Raw genomic sequence first — 19,189 nt, forward strand, 5'->3', positions numbered from 1 at the left:
AAATGTTGCCTGCAAAATTCCAATGGCAATAATTTTTTTTAAATGATCTGAAATTCTCTTTAGATGGACGAAACTTGGTCTATGCTGCTCCTACCAGTGCTGGGAAAACACTTGTTGTTGAAATTTTACTTTTAAAGCGAATTCTGGAAACTGGGAAGAAAGCTTTGTTTATTTTACCATTTGTATCTGTTGCCAGGTTTGTTTACTTGAATCTACAATTTAATTCACTTTAACAGCTTCTGGATTTTTTATAAATTGAATATAAATTTATAGGAGTTCAAATCTGGGCTAGGTATTGGTTTGGAAACTTCATAGTCTCAACCGAGCTCAAACTCATTATATCCAATATTCTATGATGTGATTCACGTTGCTACAAAGGTAGTAAATGTCACAAAACTGAATATCTTGAAAAAACAATAGGTTCCTTGCATTTTTTCGCAAGTTCTTAAATTATTGTGTAGTTTTGCGAGCTTGGCGGGTCACCTAAAAAATGTGGTAGGTCAAACCGAAGTTCTTAAAAAACTTATGTTCGCTTTACTCGTAGGTTCATAGGTTAGAAGTCTTTCACACAGTAAAGTAATAACACAAACATTCGCTTGATTAACAGGTAACAGCCTTTAAATGTTTGGTGAATTGGATGAATTTATATATAAATTCGAATATTTGCTAGATATTTGGCTTGAGGCCTGTATTGTTTTATGTAAAATCAAACTCTTTCAATATTCTATAATTGAGTGTTAAGAGTGACAATAAGAGTTTCAGTCACTGCAAGTATCCTTTACAGTTTCAATTTTGTTATGAATTCAGTTACTAATATATTTTAACCAGGTTTGTTTTTTTAATCAGTAATTGTTTAAGTATATTATTAGGTATTTTTGTTTTGTGCCTTGCCCACCAATGTCATAGAAGCAATCATCAATCACTTGCTTGATGTTTTTTTTTTCTTTTTATATTTTACAGAGAAAAACTGTTTCACATGCGAACTCTATTTGAAGAAACAGGAATTCGCGTAGATGGATACATGGGTGGACATGCTCCTACGAACGGTTTCTCATCAGTAGATGTCGCTGTTTGTACAATCGAAAAAGCAAACGGTTTGATCAATAGGTTGATTGAAGAAAAGAATATTGATCAGATTGGTATGTCAAACTAGGGATTTCCATATCTTTACAATAGGATCTGGATTTTTTATGGAAATATTTGCTTTCAATTTTAAATCATCACACCTTAATTTAAATCTGTAATGTTACACCTAAACAGATTTTCTTCAAGTTCTAACACCCAATGGCAAATTATATACTAAAGCAGGGGTGCACAACTCAAATGAGGATACGTGCCAAATTTTTCAAAATAATCTTGTCGCGTGCCACGCACAATTGTGGTATTGTAAATTAACTCCCGCAAAACAAACAATTTCAATAATAATAATACATAATAACGGATATCTATTTATTGAAACAATTTAATGTCCTGAAATACTGCTGATTTTGATATAAACGTGTTATTTTAATGTATATCATAAATAATTTTATTTTTACAAAACCGTTCGCGTGCCACGTTTGATCGTATGGCGTGCCAAATTTGGCACGCATGCCCCGTGTTGTGCACCCCTGTACTAAACTTTGACAGTTGTTATATGATAACAATAACATTTTACTTCTACGTTTAAAAAAATTGAAAGTCATGATCTGGGAAAAATTTGAACAGTGAAACAAATATTGTTTTTATTGTTTGTTTATTGTTTTTTCACAACACTTTACCCAAAATATTCAGCAATAACAAAATGATTTTACTTTTTAAATTGAAACCAATTGTACCCACCTATTACCAATATTACTTTGTAGGTATGCTTGTGATTGATGAGTTACATATGGTTGGTGATGAAGGCAGAGGATATATATTGGAACTTCTGCTAACTAAGATAAGGTATTAGCGACTGTCACATTTGATTTTACATATATTTGCTCATCCGTTAGAGTTTATTCAGAAGAAACTCATTGGAGGTGGAGTGAAGTGTCTGTGGCTAAAATGATTTCAAATATATGTTGGACCACTGTGAGAAATAGATTGATGCCATAATGGTTTGGGGAGGAGATCAGTGGTAGTTAATTCCATATAGTAAATTTTTCGTGATTCTATAAAACACATTTCATGCATAAATTTTATGAGTGTGTAACTCATTCAAATATTAATTTCATTGCCTCACTGTATATTGTGCTAAACATTATGAACATGATCGCCATCTACCTGTGACTTACCTTGAATGGAAAGTGCTCACTTCCCATGATCAGGGATTATGTGCAAAAGCATTGTCTTGCTCCACACCATTACATGGTTGTTAAGTTAGCTAAAACACCACATTGTTTCATCCTGCCCACTTGTGTCTGCTGAAATTACGACTATAGTTTTTATTGATATAAATTTCTATTGAAAATATGGATGAAAATAAAGTCTTAATGAGCACAATTGTTACATTGTGCTTCACCTTATTATATAAACATTAGCCTAGCTGTTGGATAAGCTGTTGTGAATGAACTGGTTTTTATTCAGAGTTTTTCACAGTAACCAAGTCTTTTTGTGACTGGCTCGCTAAGAAAAGTAATTGCCCAACCCTGTTGTAACTCATGCACATTGTGAAGTCGTCGTGCTATTTTATTTGCTTCTCTTTACTCATAGATTCATGGGTAAGAAGTCTCCAACGCAGTCAAGTAATAACACGAACATTCAAATAGTTGGGATGAGCGCTACGTTACCAAACCTGAGTCTTCTTGCTGATTGGCTGGATGCCGCTCTGTATGTCACAGATTTCAGGTACTTGAGCATTAAAAGTTGAACTCAAAAAATATACAAGCTAATACTGGTTGCAAATCTTAGTTTGTCACTCGATGTCACACTGTGTCTATAGACACAGTTGAGCTATTTTTATTTTCTCAAAGAATAATTTCAGTTTTCAGTATTGGATATAACATTTCATTAAAAATTCATCGAAATTTAAAAAAAATGCACATGCTTTCTACATTTTCTAAAAAACTCATTTTTCAAGTTTTGACCCTCTCTCGAGAGTCTTGTTTCACATTGTATGAATTTAGAGTTGACTTTGATGTACATGATAAACTTCAGGAAATATGATACACAAATTAGCGAAGGACATAATTTCAACTTTATACTGAGGAGAAGAAAGATAATATCACAACTTACTCATACTGCAGTCCACTGCCTTACTTGTGGTTACCAATCCAGATTGGGTATGAGTTGCGGGTACACTTCATTTACCAGGTTGGCGTTCAAGATGGATCGAATTCAGAGAAATCTCATCAAAAATTATAAACAACCTTTCCTCATTATTTTACAGACCAGTACCTTTGCAAAGATGTTTGAAAATTGGCTCTGCAATATATGATGATAAAATAAATAAAATAAGAGATTTTGTCCCAGCTTTCAATTGCAAGGTATCTTTTACGTTTTTAATATTGTACTAATTAAAATTAAAGATTCAAACTAAGCAATTCGAAAGTCCTACGGCACACTAACACAAATGTATTTATGTTATGTTTCGTGTGATTAAAGCCAACTTTCTCAGACAAGCAGTTTTACTTTGGTTTACAATTATTTTGGTATCGGGCATGAAGCATATGGTAAGAAATGGGGCTTTATCCAGCCATGCTGACATAGGTGCAACACTAAAACCGTTAATCCATCTTGCCAACTGATATGAAGTGTATTGCTTAAGTATTAATAAGATTTAAAGATGCATATTGTTATAACACTTCAGGCAAATCTCTTTATCTCTTAATGAAACCAATTCTCTAGTGCGATGACCTAGTGGAGGGACTGTGTAAGACTGTATACTGTACAATTAAATTGGGTCAGAAATGCACAACCGCGAAGATCTGCTCTAAATGTAAAATTATTTTACTTAGACCGGTGGTTCTTAACTTTTTTCTTTTGTGTCCTACTTTTGCTGCACACAAAAATGCTGTGGCCCATTAATTTACTCATGCAAGGGAAAAACTACAGTAAAAACAAAAAAAAGCATTTTTGTAAAGATAGACACCTCCACTTTAATAACTAAGATGAGAATTATCACTCAGCAGCAAAAACAACATCATTCTTTGCTACTACAAAGTTTAACTGATTTATCGATAACTCTAGCAATTTATGGCTCACTTGAAAATGTTTCTGTGGCCCAGAAGTGGGCCATGGCCCACTGGTTAAGAACTGGTGGCTTAGACAAAGCTTTGTTCAGAATGAAGGTTTAAAAACACCTTATGCTGTTCAATTTGGGATACTTGAAGCTCGAATTGCCATTGGGCGTTTCCACACATTAACTTTAATGACTCTGCTCTACTCCATATTTGCTTTGTGTTGAAAATTGTTTGGTTTAAACTACTGGTTACTTGTTAAATGTCAAATCTATATTTCACAACAAACTTTGCATCCTCACTTATTTCGAATACTTTTTTCAGAATGATGATGACAACTTGGCAGCTTTATGCTATGAGACATTGAATGAAGGAAATTCTGTTCTAGTGTTCTGTCCGACTAAAAACTGGTGCGAAAAATTAGCGAATAATGTTGCTCATCAGTTTTATGATCTGAACAGGTATTTTATTCCTTCCAAGCTTCTTACAGATGATACAGCTCTCCCAGTTCAGTGTTAACTGTTAATAATATACAGGGTGTCAAAAAAATTTCGTCTGACTTCAGTAATAACAGTCAAAAATTTCCCTGTCATCATTTATAGTTCTTATTGCGCTTGCAGTTCTCATTTATCATGCAATAAAATTCATTTAAACTTACAATTGTTACTACAAAATCAGGCGAAATTTGTGATCTTTTTTTCACACCCTCACTTTAAACAAGGGTCCATACAAGCAGCCATTGGCACGTGAGAAGTTACTATATTTAGGAGGATCGGAATCTATCCATTTTGACTTGACCTGCCTGATGTATGGCAATCTGTGTTATACAAAGGGGTTTGAATCTGAAATATTTAGCCTGCACCAAAATTGTTATATCCAACACTCTAACCATGCCAAGTATGGGCTGCTCCAGCAGCACTGACTTGATAATGAGCCAATGGCCACATAAAAAACTTCATACAAGCAATTGACACAAGATAATCTGGTAAGCAGACATACACAGGCAACCAAGTGGCCATCGTGCCTCTGACTCGAGGCTCATCAGTTTTATGATTTGAACATATATTCAGCTTGTTCTTTGCTTGATTTTACATGACCGCCAAGTTTTTCCATAGTCTTTTGTCCATTATATGGTTAGGCTGTCTTGGAGCATTCCTCTCACGCAGGATAAATATATCCTATCGTAACTTGTAAAACACTTTGGTTTGCCATACGTATAACAAGCATTTAATTTCTATACACAGTTCCCATCAGAAAGACAACTCTCTCCTATTCGTGAAACTCGATCTTGAGACATTGAAAGAAATATTCGAGCAGTTATCTCAATCACCAGTGGGTGTCGATGCAATATTGAACAGAACTCTGCCATTGGGAGTTGCATATCATCATGCAGGTAATGTGATATAAGGGATTGCCAAAATAATAAAATTTAATTGATCTTAATACATTCTGAGCTAATATTTTTGAATAAAAAATATATATCTTAATGATAGCGTAATGTTTAGCAGTACAACAGATAATATGGGTGTATCAGGCATATTCAAATATTTCAGTTTGGGTAATGCAGGAAAGTTGAAACGAGAATATCGGTCAAGAGACCGAAGACTTATCGATCGAAAGTTAGGGGATCCCCCAAAACAGCGCTCTTACTCCATAGTGACACCTTGTGTTCAATTACTAATTAATTAATAACTCGCTAATTATACGACATAATTCATCCAAAATCAATAGGCTTCTGGTCCGACATATAATGAATGCACATACGAAATCTGGAGCAGATTCAATCTCGCTTTCGTGAGATATCGCGTGCATCTAACAGACAAACAGACAAATATCTATCAACATACTTACCGATTAAAATCGATAAGTACTAAACAATGATCTCATTTTTCTACAGTTTTCAGTATTCTTAGTTTTTTCTTCAGATTCATGTACTTGTTTGTGCAAATGTAAGATGATAAAAATAGTTTTGTTAGGAACAGATTTAAGAATGGTTTAATTCCAACAAAGTTTGAATTCCGCTTATGTTACTGAAATAATTTTTGCTTTCAGGACTAACCACAGAGGAGAGAGATATAGTTGAAGCAGGATTTCGTATCGGAGCGATACGTGTTCTCATTGCCACTTCTACTTTGTCATCAGGTAAAGAGTTTGTTTGTATAAAAGATTCAGTCATCATATGCGCCCTGGCCACTTTTACTGAAGTTATATTATATTGAGTTATATATTGAGTTATTTAATAAAATTATATATTGAGTTATACAAGACATTTAATTAACTGGATTTAAAACAACATGTTAATCATTAGGGTCGGCTATTGTATCTGCCCACTAAATAAATTTGAAGTTTTTAGTTCGACATTTCCAAAACCAAATGGACAACTGTTCAGGGCGAACATGATTTGTTGAATTGATATTTTTGAGACTTAAAATCGCGTTCCATTCAAACCACTGCTCATATCACTCTCAAATTTTCAACTTTTAAAGATAGAAAAGCGTACCAGTAGGTACCGCTGAGCGTACCACTGAGTTGAGAAATCACCTCGCTGTATGTTTCCTTCAGATCACCCGCATTGGCATTTTACTATTGGCATTTTACTATTTGAATATCCGGTACCACATGACCTGGGACGTTCTGCTTGGACACCGAACTCACGCGTCTCCAACTCAATCGTGAATTGTGCGAGATTTCCCAATGGCGGTCGCTACCAGGGAAAAAACGACAAATTTGAAAAGTTGTTGTCACTGGGTTATGGTGTTATATTTCCCACATAATTTATTTCAACAAGCTAGTCTTTGTAGTATTGTAACTATTGTACTCCATGCTTATATATATGTGCAAATTGTTTTCGTGTTATATTTAAATCCTTTGAAAGCCTGTACTTCGCATCGTACACCAGGACATATAAATCTTTTTAATATTGTTTCCCCAGGTGTTAATCTTCCTGCAAGAAGAGTTATCATTCGAACACCAACTTTTAATAGAAAAACACTCGATGTTCGAACTTATCTGCAGATGACAGGAAGAGCTGGAAGGAAAGGTGTTGATGATCAAGGTTGGTCTATTACTATGTATAATCGGTATTCAGGGTGTCCATAAAGTCTCTTTACAATTTCAATTTTGTTGTGAAGTCAGTTCTCAATATATCTTAACTTAACCAGGTTTGTTGTTATTTAATCAGTAATTGTTCAAGTATTTTCACTCCATGTAATACATTTGTGAGGGCCAAAACAATATATGTTATTGATAAATTCCCTTTGCAATTTTAATTTTTTTCAAGACTTTATGGACATTTCATACTTTTTATGCTATGTATGCTGTTTATACAGTATATAGATTTGGATTCATTTGAAGGGGGGGGTCTTATGAGGTTGGGATTTGGGAACCACTGCCAACATGTTGCGTTCCAAAACTAACCCACTAAGCGATCGCGTCCATATTTATAGTTTCAAAACAACATTACTTTTTCTTTTTAAATTCCTTGCAGGGGAAAGCATATTAATTTGTCGTCAAAATGAGCAAACTCGTGGAAAATCTCTTCTGACCTCTCGACCATTGCCAGTTAAAAGTTGTCTCATACAAGCTGATAATGAAGAGTTAACAACGAGCATGAAAAGAGCAATATTGGAGGTGAGATTGATAAAACTCTATTTCAAATCCCGTCCATGCCTGGTCTCCTAACCCAGAGTGTAATAAATTGGGAAGACAGTGCAGAAAACGGAAAGATTGCAGTCCTTTCTGTAATTGTTCGGAGCGAAAAGCACATATATATACCGCATACAAAAATAAAGAGCATTCTATTTTTATACCGTTTCGTTTACCCGAGACTTTCAGACTTCTTTGGACAGTCTCTTGTTATCAAAACATATAGTATTCATAACATATACCTTTCTGTAATAGCTCATTACTTAGTAGTGGCGGCTTGTATGTGGCATTGTTCGGAGCGAAAAGCACATATATATACCGCATAAAAAAAAAGAGCATTCTATTTTTATAACGTTTCGTTTAGCCGAGACTTTCAGACTTCTTTGGACAGTCTTGTAATCAAAACATATAGTATTCTTCTCACTATTCCTAGATCATCGTCAATGGTGTTGCATCATCATATGAATCAGTGATGGAATATACAGATTGTACTTTACTTTCAGCTCAGCTGAGAACTCAAGAACCAAAGGTAGGAATCATTTGATACTGTACAGTGGCATTATATTGAGCTCGAATCTTACGACAGTGCCATCTAATATTCCATAAATCATTTTATAGTAAATTTCAAACACAATTTTGTTCTTTTTATGATTACACATGAATACGTCTTTTATATTGAGTTGTTATCTTAGCTATAGTTGCTGCTGCCCTTCTTAGCCCCTCTCTAACTGCTGTGAGTCAATCCTGTATTATGTTTTATTTAATAAATATATTTTATTTTATCGTATATAAATTTTTGCGAGACAAAATGTGAATGTCCGAATCTGATGGGTTTGTCAGTCTCTACGGTACTAGGAAGCGGGAAGAATAAATTCACTGCATACTATGTTCAACATTCACGATCATGCGTCTGGATATAGTGATTAATTAATAATTAGATTTTTTTAATGCTTCATACTGGTAATCAATTATTCTGCATGAAGATGGTTGGCATGTTTGTAACCCAACTCGTTGGCTTTGCTTCTCCATTATGAATATTAAAAATTTATATTATTGTGTACAAATGTTTGTCTTGTTCAGAGTAGGGCGTGTAAAAATCTCATATATAACAGAAAAAAACAAGATATTTTTTTACCTTAAAAAATTTTATTGTTTTTTAAGGTAATTAAAGGGCCAATGACTCGACGTCGCTCATCCATATCTTCCCCAAGTTTGAAAAAAGATTCAGGATTTAATCGAGATGTGATCGAAAATTGTGTGGAATGGTTGGTTGAACATGAGTTTGTACATTTTCAAGATGGTTCCGGTGGAAATGAAGTCAGTGATAGCAAGCGGTGAGATGACATTTAAATTCAATTTCAAAATGGCTTTGCGGTTAGAGTGGTGTAATTGAGCTATGTTGGTATATCAGGCAAAATATCTGATACTCCAGAAGTTTGTGTACCAATATGGAGGTAACCAATTTTGTTGGCCCACTTTACATCAAGTTGTGTAAAGGGACTGAAACCTATGGGCAGGGGGTATATTTACTTGGCTAACACAGACAGTCCTGGAACTCGTAAGAGAACAAAATAAGGAAAATCAGAATAAAATAATGGCCTAACCCTAACTTGGTACACACACTACGGGAGTACCAAATATCTCAGGCCCAAACTCCATGCCCAAACAGCACCCAGGATGTAATAGGCAAAGTCTAAATTGAAGGACTGCTGTCCCATATAATAGTAGCTTACAGTGACTGTTTTTATAGGAAGATATGATAGCATTGTGTATAAGATAATATATTGGTGAGAGATCTGACTGATGTTCATTGGCTTTTACATTATTAGATGTGGCGCATAAAATAACTACCGTAACTGATTGAACCGCGGTACTTGCGAAACTAGCTATTTTTATAGAACGAGATTTTTCTGCATAACTTCAGAAAATGGAATTTGAATTATTTGCAATATTATTATTTCACACTAAATTATTGTAAATACTGGTAAATAGTATATAGACAATGGACATATTTTAAAAAAGCTCTTTATCAGGAAAACCCTAACATACTGGATTGATAAAGAACTTTCTGACCTCCTGAAGTATGCACACCAAAATGGCGCATAACCTGTACTCAGGTTGTGTACCAGGTTGAGATTCAGGGGATGCGACATCTTGGTGCGCATACTTCAGGAGTACCAAATTTTCTTTATTCAACTCCATCTGTCTTCCATCTTATACTATGTCTCTACTTGGTCATAATATTACATACTTTACAGACACATAATTGCAACTCAACTAGGAAGAGCTGCTCTACTTTCCTCTCTTCCAACATCAGAAGCATTGACAGTTCTTGCTGATCTGCACCAGGCTATGAAGGCATTGGCTTTAGATACAGAACTGCATTTGATATATTTGGTGGGATTGGTGTTTTTGTATTTATTCGTAACAGATAGAGTGACTCAATGATCAACATGGCAAACCGCAACCGCTTGTCTGGCTATCATTCCATATCAGGTGTAAAGTAGTTGACCAGTTTCTGACTCAAGATGCATGGCCTTGTTTGAAAAGACCACAACCCTCACATTATTTGTGTACGTCGCCACAATCTCACCTTATTTTGGAGTGTAAAGGAATGAAATAAATAATTGCTCTTAGAAATCATGTCATATGGCGACTGGTCGGTTTTCTACTTCCACCAAGCACATTGTGACGAATCCACCTGGCAAATCAATTTTATTCTTGAACTGAATTGATAACTTGACAATGAAGTATGATTTTTCAGTTGACATCGGCTTACCTCGGTTTCTCTATGGTTTGATATCATATTCTGAACATTTCACAACATCTCCAGTTTAAAAAAATCAATTCTTGTTTGCAGGTGACACCAATCTTCTGTTATAATGAATGGACAGGGCTGGATTGGTATCAATATCTCAATGTTTATGAATCTCTTTCAACTTCTCATAAAAATGCTGCAAATCTGATCGGGGTGACAGAACAGTTTCTCACGAGAATGGCATCTGGGGCCCCGACTTCTACAAGACGTGGAAAACAAGCTGAAAAGATGCAAAGGTTACTGGGGACACATAGAAGGTATATTTTATTCTAAAGAATGCTTGACACATACACACACAGCATGACACATATGTGAGTTTTTACTTTCCACTTTTTAGAAATTTTAGAAATTAAAAAAAAAAGTTTGATTTCTATTTTTGCTTATGCCATTGGCAGCTTGTCTTTTCACCACTTTTATTCTCATATTTAGGATAAGATAATTTAAGTTTATTTTGACTTTATAATCAGCAGAAAAGGCGATAAGATAAAATGATTGATAAAAACAAATAAATTGGATAAGGTTTAAAACGTACAGAATAAAAGATGGAAGGTTTTGCCAATAAGAAGTGGTACGTGTTCACTCACCTGAGCTGTATTTATTCAAATCTGTATTCATATATGAAGCTCAAAAATCAGGGTTGAACATGAGCACCTATATTTTCCGTTGTTTTTATTTCAGTTGCAACCATTCCTCATCTTTAATGCGTATCAAATTGATTATAGCTTTGGTCGATTATTCTTTATATTTTCTGGTCTAATGATGAGGTGATACTATGTCATATAAGTGAGCTATGCTCCTAACTTCCCGCGTTTCGACTACTACTGCATGTGACAAGATAATGCTAATTGTTTTTGTGTTTTATTTTTAAAAGTTTTCTTTTGATTTTCAGATTCTATGCAGCTTTAGCGCTTCATGATTTGGTGCAGGAAGTTCCATTATCGAATGTTTGCTCAAAATATTCCTGCAATCGAGGAATGCTCCAACAATTACAGCAGTCGGCTGCCTCATTTGCAGGTACAATTCAATTCATACAGGACGGGCAAAACGTAGATTAAAATTATGAAATTACTTTGTTGTTAAGAGCCTTTACCCTGGTTTTGGCTGCTTGTATATTAAAAATAAGATTTACAGTAATATTTTTCTGAAGAGAAATGTGAGGTTTTTTTCAAACATCGTATCGAGGTCCATTCACGAGTTCAGGCTGGGTATAGGAATATTTAACCGGAAACAGACCAGCGTTGTACTGGAAACATATTTATTCGCAATATAGCAATCATGATGTGTGCTGGACAATTAAGTAACCATCACGTTAACTTTGAAAAAACAGGGATTGCTGAATTATTCATCTTCTGTGAAATCAATCCAATTCAATGCCTGCAAAAGATTCTGACATTGGTTTTTGATTATGAGTTCCAACTTTCTTTTTATTTTTTCAATTTGGTCAAAGAGATTAAGAATGTTATATTCCATTCCATGACTTGTTATTGTTGCTTCAAAATGATTTCAAGTTTATTAAATTCTGTGGTGTTTTAACAACTTCAATATGACTTCATTTGAGACTGTTCCTAATGAAAGCAGTTGCAAAAATATGTCTTTCTCCATCTCATACCCTAATTTATTAATTCATGAACACCTGCAGTTGCTTCACATTTATCATTCTGTTGTTCAGGTATGGTGACAACATTTTGTCAGGAGTTAGGCTGGTGGAGTCTGGAAGTTCTATTGAGAGAATTCCAAACCAGACTTGCATTTGGTGTTCAGAGAGAATTGATGGATCTGATGCAGGTATTTGTTACATGCACTGTTGCTAATAATCTTCAGTTGTAGATAAATGTATATTTTAAATAAGTATGTGTACCAATATGGAGGTGACTAATTTTATCCGCCTACTTTACATCAAGTTGTCTAAATGGACTGAAGCCTATGAGCAGACATTCACTTGGTATACTCACAGGCATATTTACTTGGCTAACACAGACAGTCCTCGAACTCGTAATAGAACTAAAATAAGGAAAAACTGGAATAAAATTATGTCCTAACCCTAACCTGATACACACACTACCTTTGAATGTTCATATAGCATATTCCATACCACGTCTTATTTTTGCTTTTTGATCCTAGTTTTCTCAATATACATACATATATTTATTAGAATTGTCCGGCAACATGTGCAAGCAAAGCAGAATCCTATTCCATATAATATATTATATACACATATACTATATTTTTTCTTAACTTTTCTATTCCTGAAAATATCACTCCGTGTGACAGCGCAAGATGGTAAATATGTAAATATTATGGAAATGGAAAATAATTTGTAACTTTTATCGCTGCATAACACCTCTTGGATAGAAAATATCATTCATTTTTACTTTATCAACATTTCCAGATATCCCTGCTGAACAGTCAGCGAGCAAGAGCATTGTACACAGCAGGATTGATCACTTGTCAACAAGTATCTCACGCTGAACCGTCTCATATTGAATTGGTGCTCAGGAATGCTTTGCATTTCCAAACGTAAGTTTTGGGGAAAATTCAAACTGAATTTTTGTTAATTGCATAATTTCTATATATACTCATTTGAAGCATTACTACAGGGGTCGGCAACCTTTTGTCACTCGCGGGCCAAAATTAAAGGTTGCAAGTTATTGGCGGGACGCACACATTTTTAGAAAGTTAAAAATTGAATGGATGACCGATGAATCACATTTTATCACACAGATCAGAAGTTAAATTTTATGCAGCGCGCGAAGACTGACCATTTGAATATTTTTTTGCGCCAATAAACCATTTGCACTTAGCATCAACTGTTCAGTGTTTTGTTGCCATTTGTCTAAATTATAATTAAATTAAAGGCTCATTAAACGAGTAATTGTGAATTATATACTTGTTACGTTATAATATATTTTAGTCTACACGTAAATTCTTTTGCGTAAAGAATATAATCGACAAAACAGTTATAATTTGTTACTATAATTCAGTGAATCGTCGCGGGCCGGATTATATTGCTTTGAGGACCGGATCCGGCCCGCGGGCCGTAGGTTGCCGACCTCTGCATTACTAGAACCTCCCTTGTTTTCATGAGCTACGTGGTCTATTGTGTGGTATTTTTCGTGTGATTGACCCACATGTCTCAACAATATGACTTTGATGCAGACGCTAACAAGTACTCAGTTATTCATAAGGGGATACTTTTTTGGGAATAGAATCTATCTGCAGTCATGAGTATATATTTGAATCCGAAATATTTTATCTACAATGCTAAATGAAATGTTTCTATTAGACAGGTTATCCATGAGATAGGATAGGATAGGATTTACATATTTATTTAGATTGCCTATACTAATTTATTATCTTGAATAAACTGAACAGAAATCGTAAAGCAGTGAATGAATCAGATTGGGAAGTGGAGGAACGAAGGAAACAAAGAAACGTTCATGTTACTGGAAAGAGAGGAATCACTGAATATGAAGCTGCTCAGTTGATTATCGATGAAGCAAAGAAAATTTGTGGTGAGTTATTTGATAGTCCAGTGGTTCCCGACCTTTTTTTGCTCGTGGCACCCTTCTGGAGATTTTTAGCACCCATGGCCCCCTGTTTATCATTTCAGTGGTATTTATAGTGTTATTTTGATTGGTTGATTCCAAATCCCAACATGTTCAAACAATATCAAGCTCAGCAAAGTGAAAGCACCCTGTGAAATAACCTCATTAAGCAATGAAACTAGTTAAGAAGGGGGAGTTTTTCTTGTGAATAGGAATGTAAAATCGGTGCTCCAGAAGTATGCGAACCAAGATGGCGGACATCGGAACGTAACATGGGTAACAGGTTAGTGCTAGGCGATAATTTTTTTCCAATTTTCCTTATTTTAGTCCTATTATCAGTTCGAAGACTAGCCAAGAGCCTCCCGTAGTATTTATACCTAAAATTATGGCCTAACCCTAACCTAGTACACATATTACATTCCGATGTCCGCCATCTTGGTTCGCATACTTCGGGAGCCCCGTAAAATCAGTATTGGGTCAAGCATTGTGGCCCCCCTTCATCCGCACTATGGCCCCTGGTTGAGAACCACTGTCAGATAATCAGTAAGGTATTGAATTGAATTCTCCAATATTATAAGAGATGTTCTTGGCTATGTATGCGATAGAGAGAAATAGTTGAATTAATTTTTAAGCTTTACCTGTCACTTATAATTGAGAATTATACTTTAATAAAAATTTCGATCGGTTGAACAGAGTATAAGTTTCGCATTTTCATGTTTGATTGTGTTTTTTCTGGTGCTGTTATGGGTCTCGTTTTTGAATGGGATTAGGTTTAGCTATTTCAAAGTTTTGATTGAATCTTATCTAATCTCTGTACTAGTCATTAGTTTGGTACTTCCACGTTCAGTGTCTTCAAATTATAGCAACATTTGTTATCTTTTTAGGTTCGAAGCAAATAAAAGATGAGAGTTTTACGGCAGAAAAATCCCAGACTAAGAAATCAAAGACACAGTCATCACACAAAGACAATAAGCTGATTCTTTTAACTGAAGAAACTTCAATGAATATTGGGGATAATGGAACAATTGATAATGTCGATAAGGTTACACGAAATAAAACTCTAGATTTAGATCAACTCAATGGTGATTCTGCCAATGTTGCGAGTGTGAAAAGTACAGGCGAATCCCCGAGTAATAATAGAACTGAAAAAGTATTCACAGAAGTGCAAACTGGTGAAGTAGAGTCATTTAGGGATGATCAACCAAATATTAATTGTTTTCAAAATCAATTATTGTCTAGAAAAGCGCCCATTTTAACTAAAGAGTCAATGGAGAAGGGCCTATCAAATTATGAAAAAGTTTCCAAACAATTATCCCCTATAAGTACACAACACACTAGAGAAATGTTCAACAAACAAACAACTGAGTCAAATAGTGAAACATCTGGTGCAACATTGATGCCAGATCCTAATGATGTATCAAAATGTTCATCCCTGGTAGAAACACATAGACCTTATAAACAAGGGTTGCCAGATTTTAACTCCACATCAAAAACTGTTTCCCAGGTAGTAGATTCAGGTTCCAAACAAGGGTTGCCAGATTCCAGCTATGTTGTGAAGGAATCTTCAATTACTGAAGCACATAAATCTTGTAAACAAGGGTTGCCAGATTCTGACTCTACATCACAAACTGTTTCTCTGGTAGAAACATATTCAAGTTCAATTACATCCACCAAACAAGGGTTGCCAGATTCCGGCTCCATTGCAAAAGAATCTTCAATCACTGATACCCAATTACAACTGGTATTGGGTGATGATACAATGAACTCGTCTTTTTCTGACTCTGAAATTAAAAATGATACAAACTCCACTGGTAAAGGAAAGGAGGACTCTTCTAAAATTAATCCAAATTTAGTTACAGTTTCTGTCAATCAAAATAGCAAAATATGTTTGAATGATGACATTGTCTCAAAAGACGGAGAAAAACTTAATCAAAACACTGCTAGATATATAACTAATCAAAGCAAAGGTGAAGATGATGGTATTTCATCAGCAAATTTGAGTTGTTCAGAAACAAATAATTCTAGTATTCTCGAATCAGAGGATATTTTTGCCGAAACGAAATTTGATAACTCAATAACTGTTCTAGATTCTGTGAAAACAGATAATGCTGTTACTATAGTTGAAGATAGCCCAGCAAGTTGCAAAGAACTTGAGTTGAATATTGAAGACTCAATGTCTTCAGACTGGGATCAAAATGATTTGAACATGAATTCAAGCCCCTTAAATAATAGTATTACCCTCTTCTTGAGTCCTGCTAGTTCAAGTGAAAATCAGCAAAATAAGACGAATTCTTTGAATTTGAGTGAATCATCCGATTCTGAATCTCCGATTTCGCTTATTTTTGAAGCTGATTCCTCAGATGATTTGAGTGAAGAAGAATTGGTAGACATGGATGTTCCAATGTTTTCAAATTGTAGTTCTGGTGATGAGAACGGTTCAAAGGCCACATCTGATTACTCAGGAGAAAAACATTGCTTGGATTCGGTTTGTGATGGGAAGAATATTTCTTCGAATAGTGAGATTTCATTGAAAACATCGTTGACTGATTCGCAACTTGATGCAATTATGGATGAGAGCTTTTCACAAGAGAACATTGCACACTCTTCTAGAAAACCGAATAACGAAAATGTTGAAATAGGCACCAAAAAAAGTGTAGGACATAGAGTAGAAGCTGGATTAGGCAAAGTGAAAATGTTCTCAAATGCAACTTTTGAAAATTCTTATGGTTTTTCTGTAACTTCACCAACTCAAACTATATCAAAAAATGATTTGTCAAAAACAACTCAAAACAAAAATATTTATCAAGGACCAGCTCAGTTCTCTGAGAAAAAACAAGAGCCACCTGCTTCGCAAAATAGTGGACATTCTGTCGAGAAGAGAGTGTCAAATAACCTTGTTTCATCTCCTGATATCATAAAAGTGATGGACATCAGTGATAGTGTGATTAGCACACCCTGCAGCTTCAATAAAAACTCCAGAATAAGTGAGAACTTGAAAACTGAGAAATCATTTAGTAATCTGATTCTATCACCTGCCTTCCTTAAAGAGATGGATGTCAGCTTTTCTCCATGTAATTCAGCCGACAATTCTATCATTGCTAGCAACACTGTGACAGGTCTTTCTGAATCCACTAATAATTTGAATAGCACAAAACCCAAACCAATTTGTGACAGATATTATAACAGCAAATATAAAGAGGCAAACACTTCATCTTCACATGCGAAGGGTTCACCTTATGTTAGCCTTAGACAGCCAACTTCAAAAGAAAAATTTTCTGTTCATAATTCTTCGAATAGTAAACCGAAATCAGCTTTACCAACATCATCATTGGCAGGAGATATCCTATCTCCACATGTAAGTCTTGGACAACCAGTGTCTTCTACTTCCACTCCAAAGAGTCATATCCATGCTAAGGTATTGAATCAAAAATGGAAATTACCTTTGAACTCTTTTTCCAATGCTGCTATGTCGCCCTATGTAAGCCTTGGGCAGCCAGTTGACAGTAAAACTATTCTTGAAAAGTCGAAGTTGGTAAAAATTTGTTCTGCGACTGATGTTAGCACAGTTTCTGATAACAGCTTGGAAGATCTCTTCGACATGACAACCTTCGGGTCAAAAAGTTCAAATACAGAAAATTCGAAATTTGATTCAACTTTTTCAAATGAAAATTTAGACAAAGCTTTCAATTTCAGTGATTTATCCTGCAATGAAAGTTTTAGTGATAATATCACTGATAAAAAAATACCAATTCCTGATACAAAGAAATCAACTGATAAGAATAATGCAGTGTTGCGAAAAAGAAAATCTCCAACTGTTATAGTTTCACCTACTCAGTCAAAATCATCTAAAATTGCATCAAATTGCCCAAGTACTCCAAGTAATCATGTAACACATGAACAATTCATTGAAGAAGAGCAGTTAATATTATCATCTCAAAAAAGTCCTATAAATTCGAAACGAAAACTGAAAAAAAAGCACACGAAAGCTAGAGAGTCTATCATCACCGAGTCGAAAAAGAAAATACCAACATCGAAAAATGAAATTATTGAAACCGACTGTAAAAATAAAGAAATAAAAATGACATCACTTAATGATATTATCAATACACAGGATAAAGATGCGAACATCATGAATAATATCAGTTCTGGATTGAATACAGGAGAGGAGAACGGTTTTATTGCCTCGTCCCAAACTTTGGTGCCAACTGCAGTACCCGTTACACAAATCTCACAAAAGTTAACGGCTTCACAGAGTGGGTTGACGATAATTGATGTTTGCTCTCACACTGAGTTATTCAACACTTTCATGAAGGAATGGAATTCTAAAACTTGTTTTTCTTTTGCCGTTGCCACAAGGAGTAATGAAACACATAAGGTAGGTGGCTGAACTTTCAAAGAACGTTTAGCTAGTAGGTAGAATGTATTTTCAAAATCAGGTGTTTATAAGTTTTGAATGTAAGATGTGGATTGGGATAAAATTTTGTCACATTTTTGAATCAGGGGTAGAAGTTAAGGGTTTTAGGCTTTTTTCTGTGTCTCTCGAAACTTTTGAAAATTTATGGACCTACTAGTTGTTACGGTCTAACTTGGCGATTAGGAATTTCAGAACCGCAATCCCCCCCCTCCCCATTCTAAAATCCTGGTTACGCCCCTGACTTGAATTTGAAATGTAATTTTGGAATCACAGGAGGTAATGAAGCGCATAACATTAGTGGTTTATCATTTGATTTTGTAATAAATTTATTTACATTGTTAAGAGACACTTTATATACAAGAATCGAATGTTATTTAACGATATGTAGGAGCTGCTGTTCATCATTGCCTACCTAATTTATTACACTCTCAGGCTAAGGTGGTTCTTGTGGGATTTGAACTAGGATACCTAACCTGTGTTACCGATATAGTTGGGGTCTAGTATTTTAACCCAGGGGTGTGCAACACGCAGCCCGCGGGCCACAACTCGGCCTGTCAAGCCATTTAGTGTGGCCCTTGTTAATACTTGTCGCTAATGTATCCCGTTGCTGCGTGATTTTATAACA

The 19,189-nt window shown here is 35.1% G+C and overlaps 2 protein-coding genes across 2 annotated transcripts in view; both read left to right on the forward strand.

Moving 5' to 3' along the window:
• LOC120346425 (uncharacterized) overlaps nucleotides 1–19,189 on the forward strand; it is a 200,558-nt gene that overhangs the window by 113,076 nt on the left and 68,293 nt on the right. The window lies entirely within an intron of this gene.
• Nucleotides 1–19,189, forward strand: part of LOC120345594 (DNA polymerase theta-like) — a 61,973-nt gene that overhangs the window by 916 nt on the left and 41,868 nt on the right. The window contains exons 2-20 of the mRNA XM_078115021.1: nucleotides 64–196; nucleotides 961–1,139; nucleotides 1,845–1,926; nucleotides 2,677–2,811; nucleotides 3,353–3,449; nucleotides 4,467–4,603; nucleotides 5,387–5,535; nucleotides 6,195–6,284; nucleotides 7,075–7,197; nucleotides 7,630–7,772; nucleotides 8,221–8,316; nucleotides 8,949–9,121; nucleotides 10,046–10,184; nucleotides 10,648–10,862; nucleotides 11,495–11,619; nucleotides 12,275–12,390; nucleotides 12,995–13,122; nucleotides 13,978–14,117; nucleotides 15,035–18,525. Of these exons, the coding sequence (XP_077971147.1) occupies nucleotides 64–196; nucleotides 961–1,139; nucleotides 1,845–1,926; nucleotides 2,677–2,811; nucleotides 3,353–3,449; nucleotides 4,467–4,603; nucleotides 5,387–5,535; nucleotides 6,195–6,284; nucleotides 7,075–7,197; nucleotides 7,630–7,772; nucleotides 8,221–8,316; nucleotides 8,949–9,121; nucleotides 10,046–10,184; nucleotides 10,648–10,862; nucleotides 11,495–11,619; nucleotides 12,275–12,390; nucleotides 12,995–13,122; nucleotides 13,978–14,117; nucleotides 15,035–18,525 (5,891 nt within the window). The remainder of the gene's footprint in view (nucleotides 1–63; nucleotides 197–960; nucleotides 1,140–1,844; nucleotides 1,927–2,676; nucleotides 2,812–3,352; nucleotides 3,450–4,466; nucleotides 4,604–5,386; nucleotides 5,536–6,194; nucleotides 6,285–7,074; nucleotides 7,198–7,629; nucleotides 7,773–8,220; nucleotides 8,317–8,948; nucleotides 9,122–10,045; nucleotides 10,185–10,647; nucleotides 10,863–11,494; nucleotides 11,620–12,274; nucleotides 12,391–12,994; nucleotides 13,123–13,977; nucleotides 14,118–15,034; nucleotides 18,526–19,189) is intronic.

The sequence above is a fragment of the Styela clava genome, chromosome 8 (assembly GCF_964204865.1).
Source record: "Styela clava chromosome 8, kaStyClav1.hap1.2, whole genome shotgun sequence".
In the NCBI taxonomy this organism is placed as follows: domain Eukaryota; kingdom Metazoa; phylum Chordata; class Ascidiacea; order Stolidobranchia; family Styelidae; genus Styela; species Styela clava.